This window comes from Sus scrofa, chromosome 10 (genome assembly GCF_054392235.1).
Source record: "Sus scrofa isolate SSC_HxYL_T2T_F1_AM1 chromosome 10, Sscrofa_HxYL_maternal_Yorkshire_Landrace_v2.0, whole genome shotgun sequence".
Lineage (NCBI taxonomy): Eukaryota > Metazoa > Chordata > Mammalia > Artiodactyla > Suidae > Sus > Sus scrofa.
The window spans coordinates 84,658,165-84,681,143 of record NC_139392.1 but is presented as its reverse complement, the minus strand read 5'-3'; the positions used below and the strand labels follow the sequence as shown (position 1 = coordinate 84,681,143).

At 47.4% G+C, this 22,979-nt stretch overlaps 1 protein-coding gene across 7 annotated transcripts in view; it reads right to left on the bottom strand.

Moving 5' to 3' along the window:
• The window catches only part of CCNY (cyclin Y), a 128,683-nt gene that overhangs the window by 82,118 nt on the left and 23,586 nt on the right, over window positions 1-22,979 (bottom strand). The window contains exon 1 of one of the 7 annotated variants that reach the window (XM_084978813.1): window positions 18,945-19,167. The exons of the other annotated variants lie outside the window; for them this stretch is intronic. Coding sequence (XP_084834939.1) covers window positions 18,945-18,948 — 4 coding nt within the window. The 5' untranslated portion in view covers window positions 18,949-19,167. Of the gene's footprint in view, window positions 1-18,944; window positions 19,168-22,979 lie in introns of those variants that run through there. 7 annotated transcript variants of the gene reach the window in all.

The following is a 22,979-nucleotide window of genomic DNA, read 5'->3' as shown; positions in this document are numbered from 1 at the left end:
ATTAATGATGAAACAAGGCAGTCTGTTGGTTTGTTTTAATCAATTTCTAATGTCATGTTCCCCTAACCCTTCGCTCATCCCAGCTTCAACATCCTTGAGCAGAGCTGGAGATTTTTTGTTTCTTTTCTCTTCTGAAAATAAATCTCCTTCAACCCATTTTTTCACTTATTTTGAGTGAAAAAATACTTCAGAGTGAGAAAGGAAGATGCTTTTGCTTGTACAGCCATTCCCTCCGGAGGGGGGAAAAAAAAAAAAAAAAAAAAAACCAGGACATTTAGAATTAAGCCTGCTCCTGGCAAAACCGCTTTTTGCTATAGCAGCTGGAGGAGAAGATTGGCAGAGAGCTGGAAAGGAAAGGTGTCCTGTGGTCCTCTGGCGGCCCCAGGGTCTTGTTATCACCTGCCGAGCAATGAGGGGACCAGGCAGGAATACGCTGCAGCCTCCTCCTGGGAGCACCTGCTCTGCTGCAGAGGCCCCCTCATGCTTCCCACCACACCGGCCAGGGCGCATCACAGTGCGGCGGGGACCAAGGGGGCAAAGCACACGGTGCTCACGACAGAAACCACCCCCCCACCCCCACCCCCACAAAACAGGCACACACACATCACAAGGGCCTCCCACCAGGGCAGCTCCCCGCCAGCCCTGCGTGCCCTTCAGAGCACAGTTCGCTTCAGTCCGAGTTCCCGAAAGCACACACCTAAAAGTCTCCTTTCTTCCCCAGCATCTTCTCATTCTCTCAACAGAAATAAAGAAAGCACCGATGAAAAAGAAAAGCACAAGAGCCGGAAACTTCATGCTAAGGTTGCCCCAGCAACAGTTCCATGGCCCAACTTGCGGCATTAACCATTCCATTCCAAACGCTTCGAAAGCCTCCCAGGGCAGGGAGAGACTCCCTTGCGTTATGACTTGAATTCTCTCCACTGAAAACACTGTTTAAGCACACACTGCACCACTAATATCCCCACCCCAATTATCTAACCAACAGGGGAGGACTCTGGAAACAGTTACCCATAGTTCTTCCGCTCGTGGGGGTGGGAGAGAGGTGGTCAGGAAAACCTCTTTGAGTTCTTAGAACAAAAGATAACACTTTTTCAACAAAGCACACCCTTAACCAAGCACACAAGGTTATTTCAAGTAATCCAATCAGGTCGGCAACCGCAAGGCTCCCGACAGTGACGCCAAGTGTCTTCGCCCTCTGAGAACAGGCCAAGTCAAAGGGACCAACCAAGATGCCCTGAACATTCTTTCCCAAAGCCAGAGGGGGGCGCGAGAAGAAGGTAACGAGTCGGTTCCCCTCCCAGAACCAGGGGGATTCTGAACAAAAGGCCTATATTCATTGCACTATAAGCAAGAGTGCTTAGTGTTTCACAGAGGCCACCAGGCTTCCTCTATAAAGCTTCCCACATCAAATACGCATCATTGAAAGGGCATCCAAATGGGAAGGGAAGCTATCCATGTGGCTGGAATCAGACAAGAGAGACAGGGGCACATCTCCCAGGCGTTGGTGAGACTCCAGCTCCACGTGCTTTCTGCGAGCCCCTGTAGATAGGAGAACTATAGGCCTGGCCTTCCATGCCAATAACAACATATCCACAAGGTCTGAGGTGCTCTCAAACACCAGTCTGGAGGCTGATCCTGTGTCCAGTTAAATGTCCTCAGTCTACAGGAGAAAGCTCTCAGGGTTCCCGGTGTGCCAGGAGACTCTTCTGCCTGTGGCATGGCACAGAGCCTATCACTGAGCTCTGCTGAGGGGAGGCCAGCACTCTAGTCCCAGTCGGTACTCTGCACACACAAATAACAGGCCTATTACAGAAGAGACATACGCCCTTTTCATGTGAGGAAAACAAACAAAATCGCCTGGTTTCCTCTGCGGAAAGCTGCTCAGCCCTAGAAAACTCGCTCCCTGTGTTGATGCACACGGCAGGCAGGCCGGCCACGGGCTCCGGGCTCTGCCATCCCCTCAGCACTTCGGTCCTCCAGGGCCCAGACTCGGTGCTGGGCGGGAGGCTTCCGGGACAGGGAGCAGAGAAGGCGGCAGCCACGAGAGGAGGCCTGCGTATGGACATCATCCCGGGGCGTGACAAGGAGGCCGGGCAGCCAGATAGGTGCGGGGAGTGACAATCTGACCACATTAGGCAGAGATATTCAAAATACAACTTTTTTTGTGTGTGTGTCTTTAGGGCCTTGCCTGCAGCATATGCAAGTTCCCAGGTCAGGGGTCAAATCCGAGCTGCAGCTGCTGGCTGACACCAGAGTTACAGCCACACAAGATCTGAGCCGCATCTGCGACCTTCACCAGAGCTTGCAGCAACACCAGATCCACTGAGCGAGGCCAGGGAGCGAACCCACATCCTCACAGACACTATGTCGGGTTCTTAACCTGCTGAGCCACAACCAGAACTGCTGTAAACAGGTAACTTCTACACAACTCAGTACAGATCAGAGTACAAGGGAAATACAGAAGGAGCCTGCAGTAGGCAGAGTAATGGCCCCAAAGATGTCCACATCCTGATCCCAAGAGCCTGTGAAGGTGTTACCTTACACGACAAAGGGGAATTTAAACTGGGGATGGAATTAAGGTTGCTAATCCACAGACTTCAGAAGGGGGAAATTATCCTGGATTATCTGGGGGAGCCCAATGTAATCCACTTAAAAGTGGAAAAGGGATGCAGAAGAAGAGATGTGATCAGACAGGAGATGCTAGGGGTGCTGCCTGTGTGCTCATTCGGTGCTCACCTTGGCTGACGGAGCCCAAGGAAGCAGTCGGGGCTGAGAACAACAATCATATTAACGTGAAGGTGGCGGGGCAGGATGGTTCTGCGGCATTTAAGATCAAGAGACATACACCACTTAGGACACTAATGAAAGCCTATTGTGAATGACAGGGTTTGTCAATGAGGCAGATCAGATTCTGACTTGATGGGCAGCCAGTCGATGAAACAGACACACCCGCCCAGCTGGAACTGCAGGATGAAGATACAGCTGATGTGCTCCAGCGGCCGACAGGAGAACCTGCTCTTTCCTGCAGAATCTGGTTCCTCCAGACCAGGAAGACATTCTCGATTCGAAAACCACAATTTGGCCCCACCCATCCCGACGGCCACAGGGTCATTTTTCTCTATTCTTTCATTTTCTCCTCCTCCATTCCTTTACTGCACATGAAGTAACTGGTGTGTGTACACAAGCGTACTGCATTTTGTTTGTTTGTTTTGTTTTTGTCTTTTTGCCATTTCTTGGGCCGCTCTCGCGGCATATGGTGGTTCCCAGGCTAGGGGTCTAATCAGAGCTGTAGCCGCCAGCCTACACCACAGCCACAGCAACGCAGGATCTGAGCCGCATCTGCGACCTACACCACAGCTCATGGCAATGCTGGATCCTTAACCCACTGAGCAAGGCCAGGGATCGAACCCGCAACCTCATGGTTCCTAGTCAGATTAATTTCCGCTGTGCCACAATGGGAACTCCCAAATTTTCACTTTCTAAAAAGAAATGCCAGGTGCTGGTGAGGACACGGAACAATTAGAATTCTCAAACTTCGCTGCTGGGTGTCTATCTTCCATCTGGGAAACTAGTGACAACATATTTCATGTATGAACTAAAATCTGCAGGTACCCAGCAACAATATTACACCCCAAATTGTTTTAAACACCAACGAAACCTCCAGTGGTCACCCAAAAAGACAACCACTGTGCTATGACTCCTGACTCAAGCTACTGTTTGGCACAGGAGAACCAGGGGCTGGAGATGGCGAGCTCCAGGGCCAATTCATCGGGAACGTTCCTTCGCAACTAATGTGTACAGCTTCATCCACGGGTGTGGAGCCCAGTGCAATAACACAGCCTCCCTGTGAACTGAAAGACCATGCTTATCAAAGCTAACGACTGCCTCAACAGGCTTCACAGCAAATATACGGAAACTAGACCACGAGAGATTTGAGGGGGAAAAGGTATTTTATCACTGGCATTGCTTAGACTAGCAGGCCAAGAAAAGCGGGGGCGGGGGGGAGCTGGCTCTTGGTCAGCTTTGCCATCGTTTTTAAATTCTCTACCAACAATGGACCCCTTTATTGCCCGCAGACCGGAAGGAAGAGGCCCATCATTCCCACCTCCCCATCCTTACTTAGTCAACCACTGCTGCCAACGAGGGTTAAACATTAAGCAGTGAGTGAGTGAATTTAAAGTTTACACATATTTGAAATTTCTTTATGGAAAAGACATGCAAAATTTCGTTCTGACATCAATACAGAATAGCTAAATAAAATGGGGTATAAAGATATACTGACTACTGTAGAGCAATTAAAAGCAATAAACTTGAGCTCTTGGTTTTATCTAGAATACTCCAATTTTTAATTTACATATTTCTATAATTCAGATGGAATATTTTCAAATCACAAGAGTCAAAGACATGAGTAAGCAGATCATTGGCCAGCAGCAGTTCTCAGCAGGCCAATGGCATTATACACCTGGGTCTCTGCTACCACCTTGCTGCTACAATCGTTGTGAAATAAGATGAGCTCAATCTCTTTGTTGGGAACAAAGGCCCGGGGATCTGACTCTGTGCATTAACCTGAGCTCCTGGAGACGAATGCCCTTAGCTAAAGTGCCGGCCCAAAAGGAACTCACCAGCCATCCAAGCCCTGCCAGAACAGCCTGAGACAAGCATGGCACAGACCTATGGGAGAAATCAAATAACCTTCCACGGCATCATCACCTGGGGAGTGAAGAGAATTCCCGGGAGGGGGGTACTGCCACCATCTCAAACCCAGAGAAGTGCATCTTAGGGGAAGCTCTTCCCACAAACCCAAGCTGAGTGCCCCAGGTCAACCCCAAGCAGGGGAGTGGCTGGTGCCATCTCAGCCCTGCCAGGCAGACCCAACGTGCCTTCAAGTCATACCCCAGGGAGTCGTGACCTGCATAACCCCACTTCCTCCAATGCGGGGTCCCCCCATCTGCTTCTCTCCCAAGACATTTACAAAGCAAAGGAGCCAGTCTGCTAGAACGCTGCAGGCCTCCTTGAACTAGAATTTGTGGAGAGAGAGTGAGTTGTTATCATTTGTTATTTCTTAAAGTGTTGTTTGTGGAACACCACACTGTTGTGTGCTTAATAAGAGAAGATTCTATAGTTGAATGATTTAGGAAATATGGCCTAATGCATATAATCTTACTCCCACTCCCCACAGTGTGTAATGCAAATCACTGTAGTAAAGGCCCAGCAAAGTGCTAGGGGGAAGAAATCTGCTTCATCTGCTTCATCTATTCAGTTTGGAAAGTACTGACAAACCAGCTTTTGGCCAGAAATACTACTTCCTGTTAAAATATTTCTTTTTCTTTCTTTCTTTCTTTTTTTTTTTTTTTTTTTTATGGCCGCACCTGCAGAATATGGAAGTTCCTGGGCCAGGGACCAAACCCATACCTCCACAGTGACCCAAGCCACTACAGTCAGATTCTTTTTTTTTTTTTTAATGATTTTTATTTTTTCCATCATAGATGGTTTACAGTGTTCTGTCAACTTCTACTGTAAAGTGACCCAGTCATACATACATACACATTCTTTTTCTCACATTAGCCTCCATTACGTTCCATCGCAAGTGCTTAGACACAGTTCCCTGTGCTATACAGCAGGATTTCACTGCTTATCCACTCCAAATGCAATAGTTTGCATCTATTAACCCCAGGCTGCCAGTCCATCCCATTCCCTCCCCCTCTCCCTAGGCAACCACAAGTCTGCTGTCCAAGTTCAAGAGTTTCTTTTCTGTGGAAAGGTTCATTTGTGCCGTATATTAGATTCCAGATATTAAGTGATATCCTATGATATTGACAAACTCTTTCTGACTTATTTAACTTAGTATGAGTCTCTAATTCCATCCACGTTGCTGCAAATGGCATTAGTTTGCCCTTTTTTATGGCTGAGTAGTATTCCATGGTGTAAATATACCACATCTTCTTAATCCATTCATCTGCCGATAGACATTTAGGTTGTTTCCATATCTTGGCTATTGTGAATAATGCTGCAACAAACACAGGGGCACATGTGTCTTTTCCAAGGAAAGTTTTGCCTGGATATGTGACCAAGAGTGGGACTGCTGGATCCTGTGGTGTTTCTATATTTAGTTTTCTGAGGTACCTCCATACTGTTTTCCATAGTGGTTGTACCAATTTACACTCCCACCAGCAGTGTAGGAGGGCTCCCTTTTCTCCACACCCTCTCTAGCATTTGTTATTTGTTGTACAGTCGGATTCCTAACCCACTACGCCACAGCGGGAACTCCTAAAATATTTCCTATTTAAAGTCACGATTCTAAGCATCCTCCTCCAGCTGGGGCAGCCGGGACATGCAGCGCAGAGTTTCTACTGCACTTGCATGAGGCCCAGCAGCAGTCTTCCACCCTGTGGGCTTCTCCAGCAAGTTCAACTGCAGCGTTTCATCACCACCAACCAACCTCTTCCACGTACCACCTCCCACAGTGTGCGACAAAAACCCTCTAAGAAAAGCACTATTATTTCCCCCATTTTGAGGCAATGAGGAAGTGGTCTACGGAATTAGAAGTGATTTGCCCTAAGTCACAGTTTCTCAGCACCACCAACACTCTGGGCTAGAGAACTCTCTATTGTCGGGACAGGTTTCCAGGGGCTGCAGGATGTTTAGTAGCAGCCCCACCTCTACCCACTAGATGCCAGCATCGGAACCCCTCCAGCTGTGACAACAAATGTCTCCAGTCCTTGCCATGTGTCCCCTGGGGGCCAAATCAGGGAGGAAGCACTGTCCTGAGTGATACTACAGCTCACAGCAGAGGACCCAGAGTCTCCCTCTTCTGCCACCCTTGGCTGCTGACAAGCCGAGGGGCCCAGCGGGCCCTAAAGGCAGGCCGGGGAGAAGCCCATGGAGCGACAGGATGAGGTTAAGGTGCAGCAAGTATGCAATGATTTCTGGCAGACTCAGCCCCCAGCACAGTAACGCCTGGCTTTCTTCCTGTGCGGCCAAAGGCACCTCTGCACATATAAGAGAATCTCATTCTGCTCACTTAACAAAGAATCTTAGAAAAGGATCCTGCCTACAAGGCACACCTAGTGTATGCAATACCCAGGAGGGATCATTTACTAAAACACTCTCCTCATACGACAAAATTATCTTCTGTAATAGTTACATAAAAATCAGTTAGTTTCTTGATTTGTTCTTTAGTATTAGAACCATCTGTTTTAAAACATTACATGTCAACTTTACTGATATCATGCACATTTAGTAAAACATCTCCTGTGTGAACAAAAATCTGTACTTACCAAGCAAAAACGTGACACATCCAGGTTTGCACTGTTTTACTGCTTCAATTTTTAAGCAGAAACAAAAACTCCTAATGGGCACTTAAAACGACAGAATTACAAACCTCAATAATACTGTTCATTTCAAATGTTTAAATGCAGAAATAAATACTATTATGGGGGTCAAATACAGGAAGAATGTCTGAAGCAAGCTGGACTAATTCCAAACTCCTAAAAAAGTCTCCTCTCCAAATGAATGCATGTAGCCGAGTCCCCTGCCATGTGTTGGGGGCCAACTGTATAATTAGGAGTCTGATTTAATTTCCACGTAGGATACGATGTCTATGAAAGGCTAAGTACTTTAAAAGTACTCATTCGAAGCTTACATATATATTATTAAAATTCAAGTTACCACAGCAATTATTCAAAACACACCAACAAAAGATTTTTGTTGGAGGAATATGTTATCACTGACATTCAGAATTACAGGCACAATTCTAGACTTTCAAACTCTGCAGACAAACTTTTGGGTGGCTTTATTATTATTATTAAATTCCCCACAGACAGAACATCCCTTTACCACGCAGCCCTTGGCACACCAGTCTGCCTCGCAGGGTTCAAATGGAATTGAGAGTTGCAACCCATAGAGCTGTTGGCTGCCAAAGAAAACGGAAAGAGAAAAATTACAAGAAAAGCATCGTAAAAGAAACAATGAAGCGGCCTGACCTCCGGGTCCCACTTCTAGTCTGACTCCAGCGCACTGCGTACATCAGACAAGCTAAGAAACGGTGCAGGCAGTGCAGTGGAGAGAGTCAGCGCGCAGGCTTTGAAGGCTGGCTGCTGCTGTGCCACCCTGGGCAAGTTACTTCATCTCTCTGGGCCTGTCAGTTTTCTCATCTTCAAGATGGAGATAAATAATCTCTGCCCTGTGGGACGGTGGTAAGGTAATAAGAGAAGGGCAGAGTTAAGTGCTCTCTACATAACAGTCGGGGTACCTGGGAAATAGCTTGACATTCCTGAATCAGTGATGAGTATATAGGGATTCATTATACTCTTCAGTTTTGTATACTTTTAAATTTTCCAAATAAATGTTTCAACTTAGTTGCTGTTAGCAGGATCCTTATCTAAAACACAGGAGAAATAAGGCTCCCTGGGGTCTCTACCAGCTCATTATATATCCCAGACTGGAAAGTGGCTCCAGCCCCAGGTGTCAATCAGGACTGAGGGTGAAGGGCAAAGGCATCCCAGGAATAAGCTCCGAGAGCCACCACTGCACCATCGACGCCCCACACGCACTCGCCTCAATGACGACTCGGACCGACTCCAGGCACTCGATGCAAAATACAAACCAAGATGGGACCAGCACCTCCAGATCCAAACCCCCGACGACCCGAGATGGGCGCCCCGCCCAGGAAATAAGCTGGATCTTTCTACTCATCATGGATCAGAAACCAGCTACTGACACGACAATGAGGGGGCTGATCTCGGAGGAGGGAAATACCTCCCCCCAGGGCTGAGCCAACTGAATGCTCTGTGTACCAGGAAGGACTCTGAGGCCCTGGGGGAGGGGGGACTTTACATTCGCATGACGGAAGGCTGGGCACTCACAAGGGCTTGCAGAGTGTATAGGCAAATAAGTGAGAAAACTATCAAGCCAGGCTGTGAGAATCCATCACATGTTAGCGTTCATGTCCTACTGGCTTCCAGAAACATAACTGGATGGTGTTCTGAGTCTGCCACGTCCTTCCACAGCTCGGACCCCCCCCCCTCCGCCCCGCAGAGCACAGAGCGCCCCCTCCCAGGTCCAGGGTAGGCAGGGCTGGCATGGGGACAGAGGTGAGCCAGAGAGGCCGCAGGAAGAGAAAGGCGGCCTTTCGACACCACCTTCCCTTCTGCTCCCCCTGCTTCCCTCCACTCCTCAGTCACGGGGAGGAGGCATGAAGTCACAGCTCGCGGGAGCTGAGGTCAAGGCCACGGCCCTTCGGCAGCGCACTGACCCATTCCCCTAGCAGACAGGTGTCTTTCCTGTCACACAGTCAGGCTCCATTCCTGACGTCTGGCTGCCCCATAGGGGGCCAGCCTGGGAAGAAAGTGGGGGATCCTCTCTCCGCCATGCAGGACCTTCGGGCCACCCAAGCCCAGGCAGACAGGCCAGCGAGCCCTCGGCAAGCTCCCCCTCCAAACACAGTGATGGCCAAGCCAGTCTTCGTGCCCTGCTTCTGAGACACCTTTTGGCTGCCCAGTGCTCCCCACCATAGCTTCGGCATGTGACGAGAGCCCTGTCGCACTCTCTGGGTGTACATGTGGCCTCATCAGCCTGACCGATGAACCAAACGTCGGAAAGGATCTCCCAAGTCTGTGCTTCTCCAAGTGCTGCTTGGGACTTCAGTCCACCCTTCTCCAAGGTCATCACTTAGCAAACCAGCTCCTCCAGCATCTCTCCAACAGCCAGTGGGCTTACAAACTAACAGGCATCCATCAGGATCCACCCAACCAACCCTTGACTTTAGACCAACATGTGTGAGCCTCGCTTCCCACCCCACTAGAGCAGGTGGAGAAATACCGCCCCCTTACCCAACGGGGACCTGGTGAGGGACACAGGCCGGCACTGCCAGCGGGAACACCTACACAGCACCCGGAGGTGGCGGCCCCCTCCCCAACACGCCGCCCTCTGGCTCCCTTCAGGTTCTGTTCTAAAGGCTTAGATCACTAAAACAAAGTAAGACAACCCCTCTGCTCAGTACACGTACACCAAACCCTAGCCTAAGAAGCAAGAACAGAGAACTTTCACTATAATATAATACATATGGGTTAACATCAGGCAGAAGCTCTCACACTGTGAAACACTGAATTTCACACGCCTCGCCTCACCAAGGCCGACATCTGGGGTTCCCTTCCCACTGCTGAGCCTGCTGGAAGACGGGAGTATTTTGATCACGCCACAGAGAATCCACTTACAAAGGGAAAGCACTTCTCCCACTTAAAACAACACCTGTAATGAGGAAGCTCCCCCCTTCATGCAGAACAACCTAAATCTAGCAACCACCCCGCCAGGCTGATGAGCCAAATATCAGGGTTAGGATAAAGTGTGTCCCAAACCTCTTCCAACTCTTTAAGGTCATGGCTCCAATACTCATGACCTTTTGGTCATCAAATTAAAGTTTAGAAGAAACACAAAGAACCGTTGCTTAAGGTGCTGAGAAATCAGGTCTTAACGTCGAAGCGGGTCCGGGGGGATCTCGGGGAAACTGTCCGGGTCTGGCTCTGGCTGACGGGGGCCAGGCGCTCCTTGGCCCCCGCGTCTCGGCTGCCCAGCTGCGCAGACGTCAGCCAGTGTCCCCCTGCACTGGCACCGCCCTCCCTGCGCCAGCCCAAGTGACACGTGGCCGATTCCTGGAAAGAGATAACGGCTGGAAATCACGTGCCGCCGCCTGCAAAGTCTTCACGAGCTCAAATGTCACCACAGAACCCTCTGAGAGAGAGGGAAACAGCCAAGGGTCAGACACCGACTTCTGCAGATATCCAGTACCCTTGGAGAAAAGGTCATTCAACATCAAAGTCAGCAAGAAACGTGTCAAAAGATAACTACACGTCTAGTAAGGCGCTTCTCCGCCTTCAGCATCCAGCACAACAAGCAGCTACTGAACCCAACCTCCCCCAGCACTAACCCACGGGCGTTCACACAGTAACCCCACACTTACCAGTGTCCCACTCTCTCTGGAACACTGTGCCCAGTACTGAGGATGAAGAGATAAGAGCCTGGACCAAAGAAGACAAAGCTGTGATTAACGAATTCTAAGACAAGACAGTAACAGCAGTTGGGTGTATGTATTTAGTACCTACTATGTGCAAGTCCAGCGGGGCTCAAAACGTGGACCCTGAATCTCTGGGAACCCAAGAAGCTTTTAGGGGGGTCCAAAACTATTTGCATTGTGATACAAATAATTTTTTGCCCTTTCACTGTATTGACGTTTGCAGTAACGGTGCCAGTGCAACAGAGGTTAAGACTGCTGATGCCTTGGCACAAATCAAGGTAGTGACACCAAACTGTGCCAGCAGTTCTGTTGGTTTTCACCTCATGTACTCACAAAGGGGGGGAGCCAGTCTCACTAAGAACGCCCTTGATGAAACAGTAACGATGAGTCTTCCTATTAAGTCTCCACCCTTGAGTAAATCTCTTTTTAATATTCTACGTGATGAAATGGCAAGTACGTCAATGGCCACCTTGACATAAAGCTCTTAAATGTGTGGCAATGGTTTGAGCTGCATGCGCTAAACTAGCCACTTTTTTCACAAAATATCCTTTTTACCTGAAAGAACAAATAACAAACAATAGTTATTCAGACTCGCCTGTTTGTTAATATTTGAGAAAATGTTTGACAAAATGAGCCTGTTACTCCAAATCTGTATTGCTAATGGCATAAATCTGAGCTTTCACCTGGAATTTTAAACTATGGAAAACACTTACCTGCCACCTAACCTTGAGGCTTTTTAATCCTCAAAAGACTTTTCTGATGAGATCAAAGACAAGTCAAGTGTAACTTTTAGATAGGTAGACAGGTAGATGAAATATGTCAATATCTGGAAGAACTGCATAACTTGGTAAACCAATACTTTCCAAATGATCAAAGCATGATGTTACAAAACCTTACCCTGTATTGGTAAAATATCCAAAGTGCAAGCTAGATCAATACATTTTAATGTGATAGAACAAATGGTTTCCGATTCCACAGTCCGATCTCTAATGAACTACCACCTGTTGAGTTTCAGCACAGTACCAAAGAATCTCCACATTAAAATTTTTTTAAAGGCTATACCTAAAATACAATCTCCCCATTAACATCATCCTTGAGGGTGAAAGACTGAGAGCTTTTCCTCTACTGTCAGGAACAAGACAAAGGTATCGACTCTCCATACTCCTATTCAACACAGTGTGGGAAATCCCAGCCAGAGTATGCGGGCAGGAAAAAAAAAAAAAAAAAAAGGCATCAAACCTGGAAAGGAAAAAGTAAAATTGGCTCTATTTGCAGAGGACATGATTTTACATACAGAAAATCCTAAAGAGTCCACCAAAAAACCATAAAAAGATATGATCAATTCAGTAAAGTTGCAAGATAGAAAGTTGGCATGCAAAAATTCACTAACAACAAATCATCTGAAAAAGAAATAATTCCATTTACAATAGCATCAAAAAGAATAAAAGTCCTAGAAATAAATTTAACCAAGGAGGTGGAAGTTCTCGACACCAGAAACTACACAACATTGATGAAAGAAATCAAGAAGACACAAATAAATAAAAAGGTATCCCATGTTCATGAACAGGAAAAAATATTGTTTACATGTCCATACTACCAAAAGCCATCTATAGATACTATGTAATCCCTATCAAGACCCCAATGGCATTTTTTACAGAAATAGAAAAACTAATCCTAAAATTTATATGAAACCACCAAAGATCCCTAAGACCCAAACAATCCTGAGAAGGAAGAACAAAGTGGGAGGCATCTCACTTCCTGATTTCACACTATATTAAAAAGCTATAGTAATCAAAACAGTATGATACTGACATAAAACCATACAGAATCAAGAGCCCAAAAATAAACCCCTGCACATACAATCAATTAATATTTGTTAAGGGACTAAAGCATACACAATGGAGAAAAGATGGTCTCTTCAGTAAATGATGCTGGAAAACTGGATATTCACACATAGAAGAATGAAACTAGACCCCTACCTTACATGACTCATCAAAATTAACTCCAAATGAATTAAAGACAATGTAAGACCTGAAACCATAAAACACCTAGAAAAAAACCCCACAGAAATAAAGCTTCTTGACATGGGTCTTGGCAATGATTTTTTTGGATGTAACACCCTTTAGGTTACAAGCAACAAAATTAAAAATAAATAAGTGGAATTACACTGAACTAAAAGCTTCTGCACAGCAAAAGAAATTATCAAAAAAAAATCTACAGAATGGGAGAAAATACTTGCAAATAATATATCTGATAAGATGTTAATATCCAAAACATATAAAGAATTCGGTAACAAAAACAACAAAAAATACCCCAATTAAGAATTGGCAAAGGATCTGAATAGGCATTTTCCAGTGAAGGTATACAGATGGCCAATATGTTTAGGAAAAGGTGCTCAACATTTGCGGAAATGCAAACCAAAACCACAATAAGATATCACCTGACACCTGTTAGAATGGCTATCATCGAAAATATGAGTGATAACAAATGCTGGTGAGAATGTGTAGAAAAGAGAACCCTTATGTACTGTTGGTGGGAATGTAAATTGGTGCAGCCGCTAAGGAAAAAGGTATGGAGGTTGCTCTAAAAGTTAAAAATAGAACTACCATAAGATCCGGCAATTCTACTTCCGGGTATATACACAGCAAAAAACAGAACACCTTGTTGAAGAGATGTCTGGAATCCAATGCTCACTGCAGCGTTATTTACAACAGCCAAGACTTGGAAACAACCCAAGTGTCCATCGACAGATGAATGAATAAAGAAGTTGTGGCAAATGCCTAAAAAGAAATATTACTCAGCCATAAAAAAGGAAATCCTGCCTTGTGTTATAGCATTGACAGACCATAACGGTTACTTTTACCACATCTCAGAAACTCTAAAGAATGACTTTTGAATTTCTCTTGAAGCCTGTGCTATGACAGGCATACAGAGAGGAACTTAATAAGCTCAGGAAGTGCAGTGCTCTATCTGGTGATGCCTTCTGCAGGCAGTCTTTTATGGGAAGCTAAGAAGCACAGCAGAGAGCACAGAAGAAAGAGAGCCACTAGGGACGAAAGCGAAGGGGAGATGAGAGGGTGGAGAGGCGGGCAGTCACGGCTCTGGAAGCCCAGAAAGTGAGAGGGGACGGCTCCACATTTGGGATTGTACGTGACCTCATCATTGGGGACTGGCTTTTTTCACTCAGCTCAATAACCTGGAGTTGCATCCAGAGTGTCACACTGTAGGCAGTTTGTTCCTTCTGACTGCTGTGTAGTGTTCCACAATACACTCACTGTCCCCTTTAAGGACGTCTGGGTAGTTTCCAGGTGGGCGCTATGCCAAACAAAGCTGCTGTGAACATTCATTACAAAAAAAAGAAAGAGGCACTGACCTATCCACACCCTTCCCCTGGAGCTTTTCAACTTCCTTGCTTACAGTCTGAATCCTCACTCTTAACCCATATCCCTTTCTGTCAAATGACAAGTGTAAGAGTGACTGCTCAGCACCACTTCATAACAAGCACTGACAATATGCTTCTGTCTCCTTTGCATCCTGGTTTTAACAATCCAAACCTCTTCCATGGGCAACAACTTAACCCCCCTCCCCTCAGTATTCTCTTTGGCACATTCACCTAACTTCCAGAGACACATACATTAGAGCTCCAGTATGCCAGAATATAAACTGTTTCAGAACACATATCTGACAAACCAAGAAACACTTCTTAAAGATCAAAGTCATATCACCACTCACTGAGAAGCTCCCCACTGGCTCAATTATGAAACAGCAGCCCACCTGCACCTGCAAAACATCTCAACACAATCTCTTGGTTGGAGGTGTCATCTGTCACTAGTCTCCATGTCATTAAGACACATTTTCAGCACTAAAAATTAATGTGCACTCATTTATCACAAAGACGGATGGGAGAGAAAACCCAGTGTGACTGGCTATAGAGATGAACAGAGTACTCTTTTTAAATATTTATATTGGTTTGTTGAGTTCTCATAGAGCAAGCTTCTTTTCCTGTTTCTCCGCTAGGAAACATCTGGTATTCCTACTAAGAAAATGGAAAGATCAGCTACCCAGCAATAACGTCAAATACATTAAAAACTAATTAGAAAAAAATTAACCCCATGGTAATGTTCTTTCTCTGTGTCACAGGCTATATGATATATACACTGCATACAGCTGCCCTACTAAACGTCTAAACCTCAGCATTTGTTCTGAAAAGGGCCAAAAAATAAATCATTTCAATCTGCCCAGAGTTTCAATCTGGGCGAAGGAAATTTTAATTTTATAAGCTGCACTTCTTGCCATAAATGTTATAAATATCTAATTATGTGCTATTTCCAACTAGTTGCCAATCAAAAAAAAAAAAAAAAAACTCACATAAAATGATGCTATTGACTACGTGTATACTGCTTTCCCAGAATAAATATGTGCTTCCTTCTATGCAATCACCAGGAAAAAAATGAAACCATTACTTGCATAGGGCCCTTCAGGAAACGAGCGAACACAGCTGTAAAGAGGCACCCAGCAGTTTCTACCACCGGCACCACCCTGCCCGTGGGGAGGGAGGTACAGAGCTGGCTCCCATCCCTTCCTCCAGTGACCCCAGCTCAGGCTTGTCCTCTGATACTGAACATATATTTCCTTACTTCATTTTATTACTTCTAGAATTATTCCTGGATTTAAAAATCCTTGGGTTGTAATCTAACATAGAAAATCAAAGCATGATTAAAAATAACCCTAAGATTGAGGAGTGTGTCTCAGTTCTCTGTGGGATGCGATCTACAGTGAACACACACACAATGACACAGAGGAGGAAGGCAGGGCAGGAAGGCTAATCCTGGCCCCGGCCCGGCCAGTGGGAACAAGGGCACGACACAGGGGACAGAGGGTCTGGCAGGCAGACAGAGTGATAGCCTGGGCACCACGGAAGGCAGCAGGGCTCACGCCAGACACAGCAAGCCGCCTGCAGTCTGTGCAAGGTCAGTCTCTGCAGGATCAACTCAAGCTGGCCCCCGCCCCCCCAAACACATCAGACTCCTCCTGCAGACAGCAAGAGGGAGCCGGCTGAAGGGGGTGCTGCCTCCGGCCCTCTCCTCCTCCTCTACTATCTCCCAAGTCCCTCGGGGACCGCCCCCCCACCATCCCACTCCCTCCGTGGTGGCTCTCTATTCTGAACCTTCCCCTCTATCCAGCTCTGTCCTCTGAGCCTTCAAAACACCTAAGAATCTGCCATTGGGGAAAATAAAATAAAACCTGCCTTTTTACCTTCACACCTCAAATGAGTGGTCTGGCCCCTCACTGTTGCTATTCACCTTTTGCTCCCACAGGAATGTTCACGAAACACACCAAACCGCCGGCCCTGGATGGTGAAAGGCAAGGCCATGCCCTCCGTTGTCACCTGGCCTCCTGAACACTCAAGGCCGCGGCTTGGCCTCTTGGTCATCAAGGTCTTTCTTCTGGGGCCTCTGCAGCTGCCTCTCCTGGTTCCCACCCTAACTATGACCACCCTTTTCCACCCGACTTCCAAACCGGGTGCTGCATCCCCACGTCCTGTCCCAGGCCCTGTAGCCTGTGCCATGGGGACACCGAAAACATCTCTGCCCCACCCTGACCCTCCTCAGCCCCAGCCGCACATGTAAAACCAGTCCCAACTGGTACAGACGTGGTTTGAAAGGGGCAGGACGACATGTTTAGAAAAGGCAGGGAGATGGGAGGCGGGGAAGAGCCTCCCAGGCCAGGGAGGGTCAGTGAAGGTCACCAAGGAGGGAGGGACTCGCTCAAAGCAGAGCTCGCAGCACAGCCGGCGGGATGGTGAAGGATGGGGCCTGAGAGCAGAGGAGGCCACGGAGACCACCGTCCCCGGAAAACCGCACAGCAACAGAAACAGCCAAAGAGCCCGGATCGTTACCATGCAATGCCTGCAACTAGTCAAGTTAAAACACCACTCAACTTAGGCTTCATAACCAGCCTGCTCGCAGGCACACAGAAAACACATAGAAATGCCCAAAGCAAATGGGTGAGATGACAGCCAGGATTCACCTCCCCTCTCTGAGCAAATACCCTCACCGGTGAAACCCTGGGGTTGTGGCGAAGATTGTAGGAGCTAAGGATTTAGGACAAATCACCTTAGCAATCTACTAAAAACACATATTCTGCAGTTCCATCCCTACCAATTTCTTTTTTTTTTTTTTTTTTTTTTTTTTTTAGGGCCACATCTGCAGCATATGGAGGTTCCCAGGCTAGGAATCGAATCAGAGCTGTAGCCGCCGGCCTACACCACAGCCACAGCAACTCGGGATGCAAGCCTTGTCTGCAACCTACACCACAGCTCAAAGCAACACCGGGTCCGTAACCCACTGAGAGAGGCCAGGGATTGAAACTGAGTTCCCACGGATACTAGTCAGGTTCATTACCGCTGAGCCACAACAGGAACTCCCCTTGCAAATTTTCTGATTTAGAAATCTGTATTTTCAAACAGCCATCCAGGAAATTGTGATGCAGAACAGACAACTGTCTCAAAAGTGCAAAGTCTAGAGCTACACAAGTCAGAACTCTAAGGCACTTAATTAGGACATTTGGTCACCTCTAACCTAAAAATACATTGATTTCTCCGAGGTCCAATTTATGAAATAGGCACAAATGTGATAACACACAAAAAGGAGAAAACATACTCCATCACAGACATCTCAGGAAAACATTTCAACTGCAAATTTTTTTTTTTTTTTTTTTTTTTTTTTTTGCTTTTTAGGGTTGAACCCCCAGCATATGGAAATTCCCAGGCTAGGGGTCAAATGGGAGCTACACCTGCTGGCCTACCCCCCTGCTCCCACTGAGCAGGGCCAGGGATCAAACCCACATCTTCATGGATCCCAGTCAGGTTCCTTAACTGCTGAGCCATTGAAGGAAACTCCCTCAGCTGCAAATTTTTATATATGTTCAGCACACCTAAACTGGCTCAGTACATTAAGAAAAATCCTAGAAAAATCTCAGGCAAGGTAAATGTATTAGAGGAAAGCCCAGTGGAGCAGTTTTCTCAAAAGGGTACATTCAGCTACAAAACAAAGAATGTGGTCCACCACGCAGCTCGACCTGCCGAACACCAGGAGAGGAATTCAGGGCGAAGATCGAAGATCGGGAAACGAGGCGCTCCGCGCTCTGGGGAAACAGGCAGAGCAGGCCCTCTCACGGCTAGGTATGCTTAGGAGAAAATGTTCTGAACCCAGATCCTGGCATCGCCCCCTATTTCGAAAAGCACTGAAATCATTAACTGAGCCATCTGATGCCCGTGACCAGCAGGAACCTTCGAGGGAGAGACGGGCTTGCCTTCACATGCACTTGGCCGCAGCCGCGCGCGGACCGACCTCCCCGACCCCCGCGTTCTGTCTGGGGATCAGGAGCTCGGGCGCTCTGTGGGTGCCGGTCTCCAGGCTACAGTCCTGACCAGCGCACTCCGCGCCCACACATCCAACTGACAGCCCACAGCTCTCATGGTGTGCCTTTTTCTCAGGTCAACAAAGCCAGGAATTTATTCTCTTAATTTATGTTTTCATGATTCTCTCCCATAAACAACTGATTGGAGTTTCTTCTGTGTTTTCAGACACAAATCCAGGAATGCAAGTTTTCAGGGCTCACAGAAACAGCTGCATTTAGGACTGGCCAGAGACCACAGCCTCCTGAACTCTGCTGAGCCTTTTATCCGTGGCTTCTGCCGATGTGACTGACAACAAACTCACTCCTAAAACCAAAGGCTGCTCATACCCCTGACAGTCTGGCTGATGCCTCTGGTGCCATGCGCTGTGGTGCTAATGGGTCCAGGGTCCCCAGTGGGATCGCTGTCGGGGCACATCTGTCCTGCTCTGTCCTCCTAGCCAACTGACACCTGCAGCGGGGAGTTAGTCCCCACATAGTCACCAGCACCTCAGACACTCTTAACTAATCTTACCCATAATGCAGGGCAAGGCCCTCCCTGCCTGAGGATTAATTAGTCAGGTTCGCTTTCTGTCAGTTCGGCTCAGGCCGCTTCCACAAAGCAAAGCTGGGCGGGGGTCCATGATGTCAGATCAGCAGGAAGTTCCTCGGGACGACGACTGCGGCGGCTACAGCTCCTCCCTACACACCGGAGAAGTGGAAAACACGGACAGGCTTCTCAGTAGGGTGTGATAAGATCGCAGAGCTCAGCAGTGGACAGTACACCAGCCTGGAGCCTGGAGAGCTGCTCGTCCAGCCCAGCTCGTCAGCCTTTCACCCCTGGTGACCTGGGGTAACTCCCAGCCTCAGTTACGGAGGGAATAAGGTGATCTCTGAAGCCCTCTGTGGTTTTATGTCTCTTCAAAAATCATCTTTAAGGAGTTCCCGTCATGGCTCAGTGGAAACGAACCTGACCAGCATCCGTGAGGATGCAGGTTTGATCCCTGGCCTCGCTCAGTGGGTTAAGGATCAGTGCCATGAGCTGGGTGTAGGCTGCAGACGTGGCTTGGATCTGGCGTTGCTGTGGCTGTGGTACAGGCCAGCGGCTACAGCTCCGATTCCACCCCTAGCCTGGGAACCTCCACATGTCACAGGTGCGGCCCTAAAAAGACCCCAAAACAAAATCTTTAAGCCCGCTGAGAAGGGCCCGTGTGGGGCTGTCAGTGCCCCAGGCACCCTCCAATCTGGAGACCACTGTGAGGACACGGTGGGGCAGCATGCAGAGGGTTCTACCGCAACTCGAGAACGGCTTCACCTGCAGAGAGGGGCCCTGACAACCAAGCAGAGTATAAAATAACCACCACGTCTGTGACAATAACGAATACATATACTGTATGTAAATGCTCGGTAACAGATGAAAAGAAGCAAAAAAGTTTGACAGTTGACAGTCGTATGTAAGAAAAACTCAGAAAAAAAGAAAAAGTTTACCATCTGAAGCTAACACAACTTTTCTAAGTCAACCGAACTCCAATAAAATTTATGAAGGAAAGAAAGAAAGAAAGAGCTTATCAATGCAATTTTATTTTATTTTATTTTGTCTTTTTAGAGCCGCACCTGCGGCATATGGGGGTTGCCAGGCTAGGGATCTAATCGGAGCTATAGCCACTGGCCTATACCTACACCACAGCTCACGGCAACACCAGATCCTCCACCCACTGAGAGAGGCCAGGGATCGAACCCACAACCTCATGGTTCCTAGTCGGATTCATTTCTGCTGAGCCAGACAGGAACTCCATCGATGTAATTTTAAAAGCTTCTTTTTTTTTCTTTTTGCAAATTAGAAAGAGACTACAATTTTTCCATTTTTGTGGTAGTGTAGTTTCTGCAAATGAGAAATACTAGGACACAGTCTGCAAATCAATCCTAACGATAAGGACAAAAAAACCTGAGGCCTAGAAAACTCACAAGACCTGCCGCAGCCAGGGCGCGGTGAGTGAACATTATCCAGCAGGTCTCTCGCTATCTGGGAAGGTGCTCCCTGAAACAGAGCTGCCTTCCCAAAGGCGCGGTTCTGGCCTTTGCCATAGTGCCTCACCTGCAGTCACCTCCAGCTCTAACCCCACTTTCTTTCAAGAGTTTCCCAAGCATGTGCACTTCATCACTCTTCTGATAATTCTGCCCATTTCCCATGTTGATTAAAAAAAAAAAAAAAATTGCTGATGGTTCCCATGGTGGCCCAGCAGGTTAAGAATCCAACTAGTATCCACGAGGATGTAGGTTCAATCCCTGGCCTTACTCAGTGGGTTACGGATCTGGTGTTGAAACAAGCTGCAGCGTAGGTTTCAGATCCAGCTAGGATCCAAGCTGCTGTGGCTGTGGTGTATGCCAGCAACTGGAGCTCCAATTCGACCCCTAACCTGGGAACCTCCATATGCCCCTACGGTACAGCCCTAAGAAGAAAACAAAAATTTAATTAAAAAAAAAAAAAAAAAGCTAACAGCCTCCATCTAAGTCGTAACCAAGCTCTTTATACCAGCATCTATACCCCAAAGTTTTACAGAGGTGGGGGGGGTAGCACGTGCATGATTATTCTTTGTACCCCTTACTCAGGAGACTGGGCTAAATCAGAGGTCCCCTGAGCATAGGTTTTATAATCTTTTACTTCTGGTCATTCAGATATGCTTTTTTCTGGTTTAGGAAAATTACTTTCAAACTGCAAGCAGGGTCTCTGAAGGGATCCAGGGAAAAGACCCAGGCACAGGAGCCCCGCCGACCTGCCGACCTCCGCCTCTAACCAACCAGGTGACTCCACAGAGCTGCGTTCCACAGATGCCTGAGTGCACTGGATCCGGGAAGGGGGGGGGGGGGGGTCAGCACTGTGACTCTGACTCCAGGGAGGCCTACACTGTCCCAAGTTTGGAGCTATGTGTTTCGTTCTATTAGATCCATGAGATCTGACCCATGTCATCACACAAGAAATGGACCTTTACTTAGTCGTATTAGTAATAACAATTAGTTTTGCTGAGTGCTTACTTTGTACAAGCACCTGAGCTTTTTTTTGCTCATTTCATCCCTCAGACGATTCTCTGCGGTGGGTACTTTTTATTATCCCATTTCACAGAAGAAGGAACGGAGGCTGAGGGGAGTGAAGTACAGGTGCAGGCTCTCCCAGCTGGTGGGTGGGGCAGGGAGGCTCCCTGCCTTTCTATGCTAACTGTAAGGACAGGAACAGCGCTGCTGTGAGGAAGTAGTCCCCTCCAGCCGGCTTCTACCTCCCCCTCCAATACCTGCTACTAATCCTGAGAAATCACCTAAAACTCCAACTTCCCATCACCGCCCTGTGAGACACCTTCCTCCAGGCCTGAGAAGAAGGCTCAGCCCCTCAACCTTCCAGCAACTTCTCCAGTCTTCTCTTCACTCCTCCCTGAACCTTCCCCTGGGCCAGGATGAATTACTCCCTGAAACACTCACTCAACTCACTACTCATGCCGCTTACCATCTGCTGAGCATCTGCAGATGCCAGCACCGTGCTGGATGTTGAGGTACCACGGTCATCCCCATGGAAATCCAGAGGGCCTTGGCCTCTGCCCTCCTGAAACTGACATGCAGGCCTGCTTAGTACCTTTGTGCCTGGAAGGCCCATCCTCTCCTCTCTGCCAAATTCCACTTAGGCTCCAAGGTTCAGCTCAAGCCGCCCGCTCCTACGGACAGTGCCCAGGGGGCCTGGGCCCAGGCCAGCACCGCCTACACGACAAGCCCTACGGCGACATCAGACACAAAGCACAGAGCAGGGCACTCAGCAGGTGCTCAATGAGCGTGAACTCGTTTGCCTCTCCCGCCCTCTTGGAGATCTCTGCTCTGATGACCGTGCTGGACAGCAGAGATACAGAACATCTCCATCATCACAGAAAGCTCTAGAACAAAAGGAAAGAGGTACGCAAAGAGGATAAAGTGGGGTTTGACTAATAAAGAATAAAAGTGCAGCCCCAGCTTCCAGATCAGTGTCCACTCTAAGCAACCGTTGAAAAACTGTTGGTCCTTTCATCTATTAATATGACATCACCAATAATTTTAATAGGTAGGTAAGTATCTAAGTGATACCCTTAGGTATCTAAGTGATACCCTTTGAAACTGAAATCTACAAATTTAATCGAAAGGTAAGACCACTGCGCAAAAAAAGCTCCATGCTATTCCTTAGAAATGAATGCAGAACCAGTCCATTTCAAAAAGGAATCTCATCTCTTCAATTTAGACCCAAATCTGTATTAAAGTATTTGATCACTCAGTTTACACATGAAGCCTCAAGCTATATGCTGCTTTTTGCAAAATAAAAGGCAAACAATTGCCACCATCCCTTCAAGAAAACAAAGGTGAAACAAGTTAAAATGAAATTCTATAACCTTTTCAGAAAGTCCGTGTCCCCTTTGCAAAGTGCTGTCTACTTACCGTACAGACACATAACATAGAACAGAAGGAACAAGTCTGCATTTACTGAACAGCCTCATCCTCCTGAGACAGATCAACTCTCGGTTTTTCAGATTAGGAAACATGAACAAGGAAGTCTGCCGGC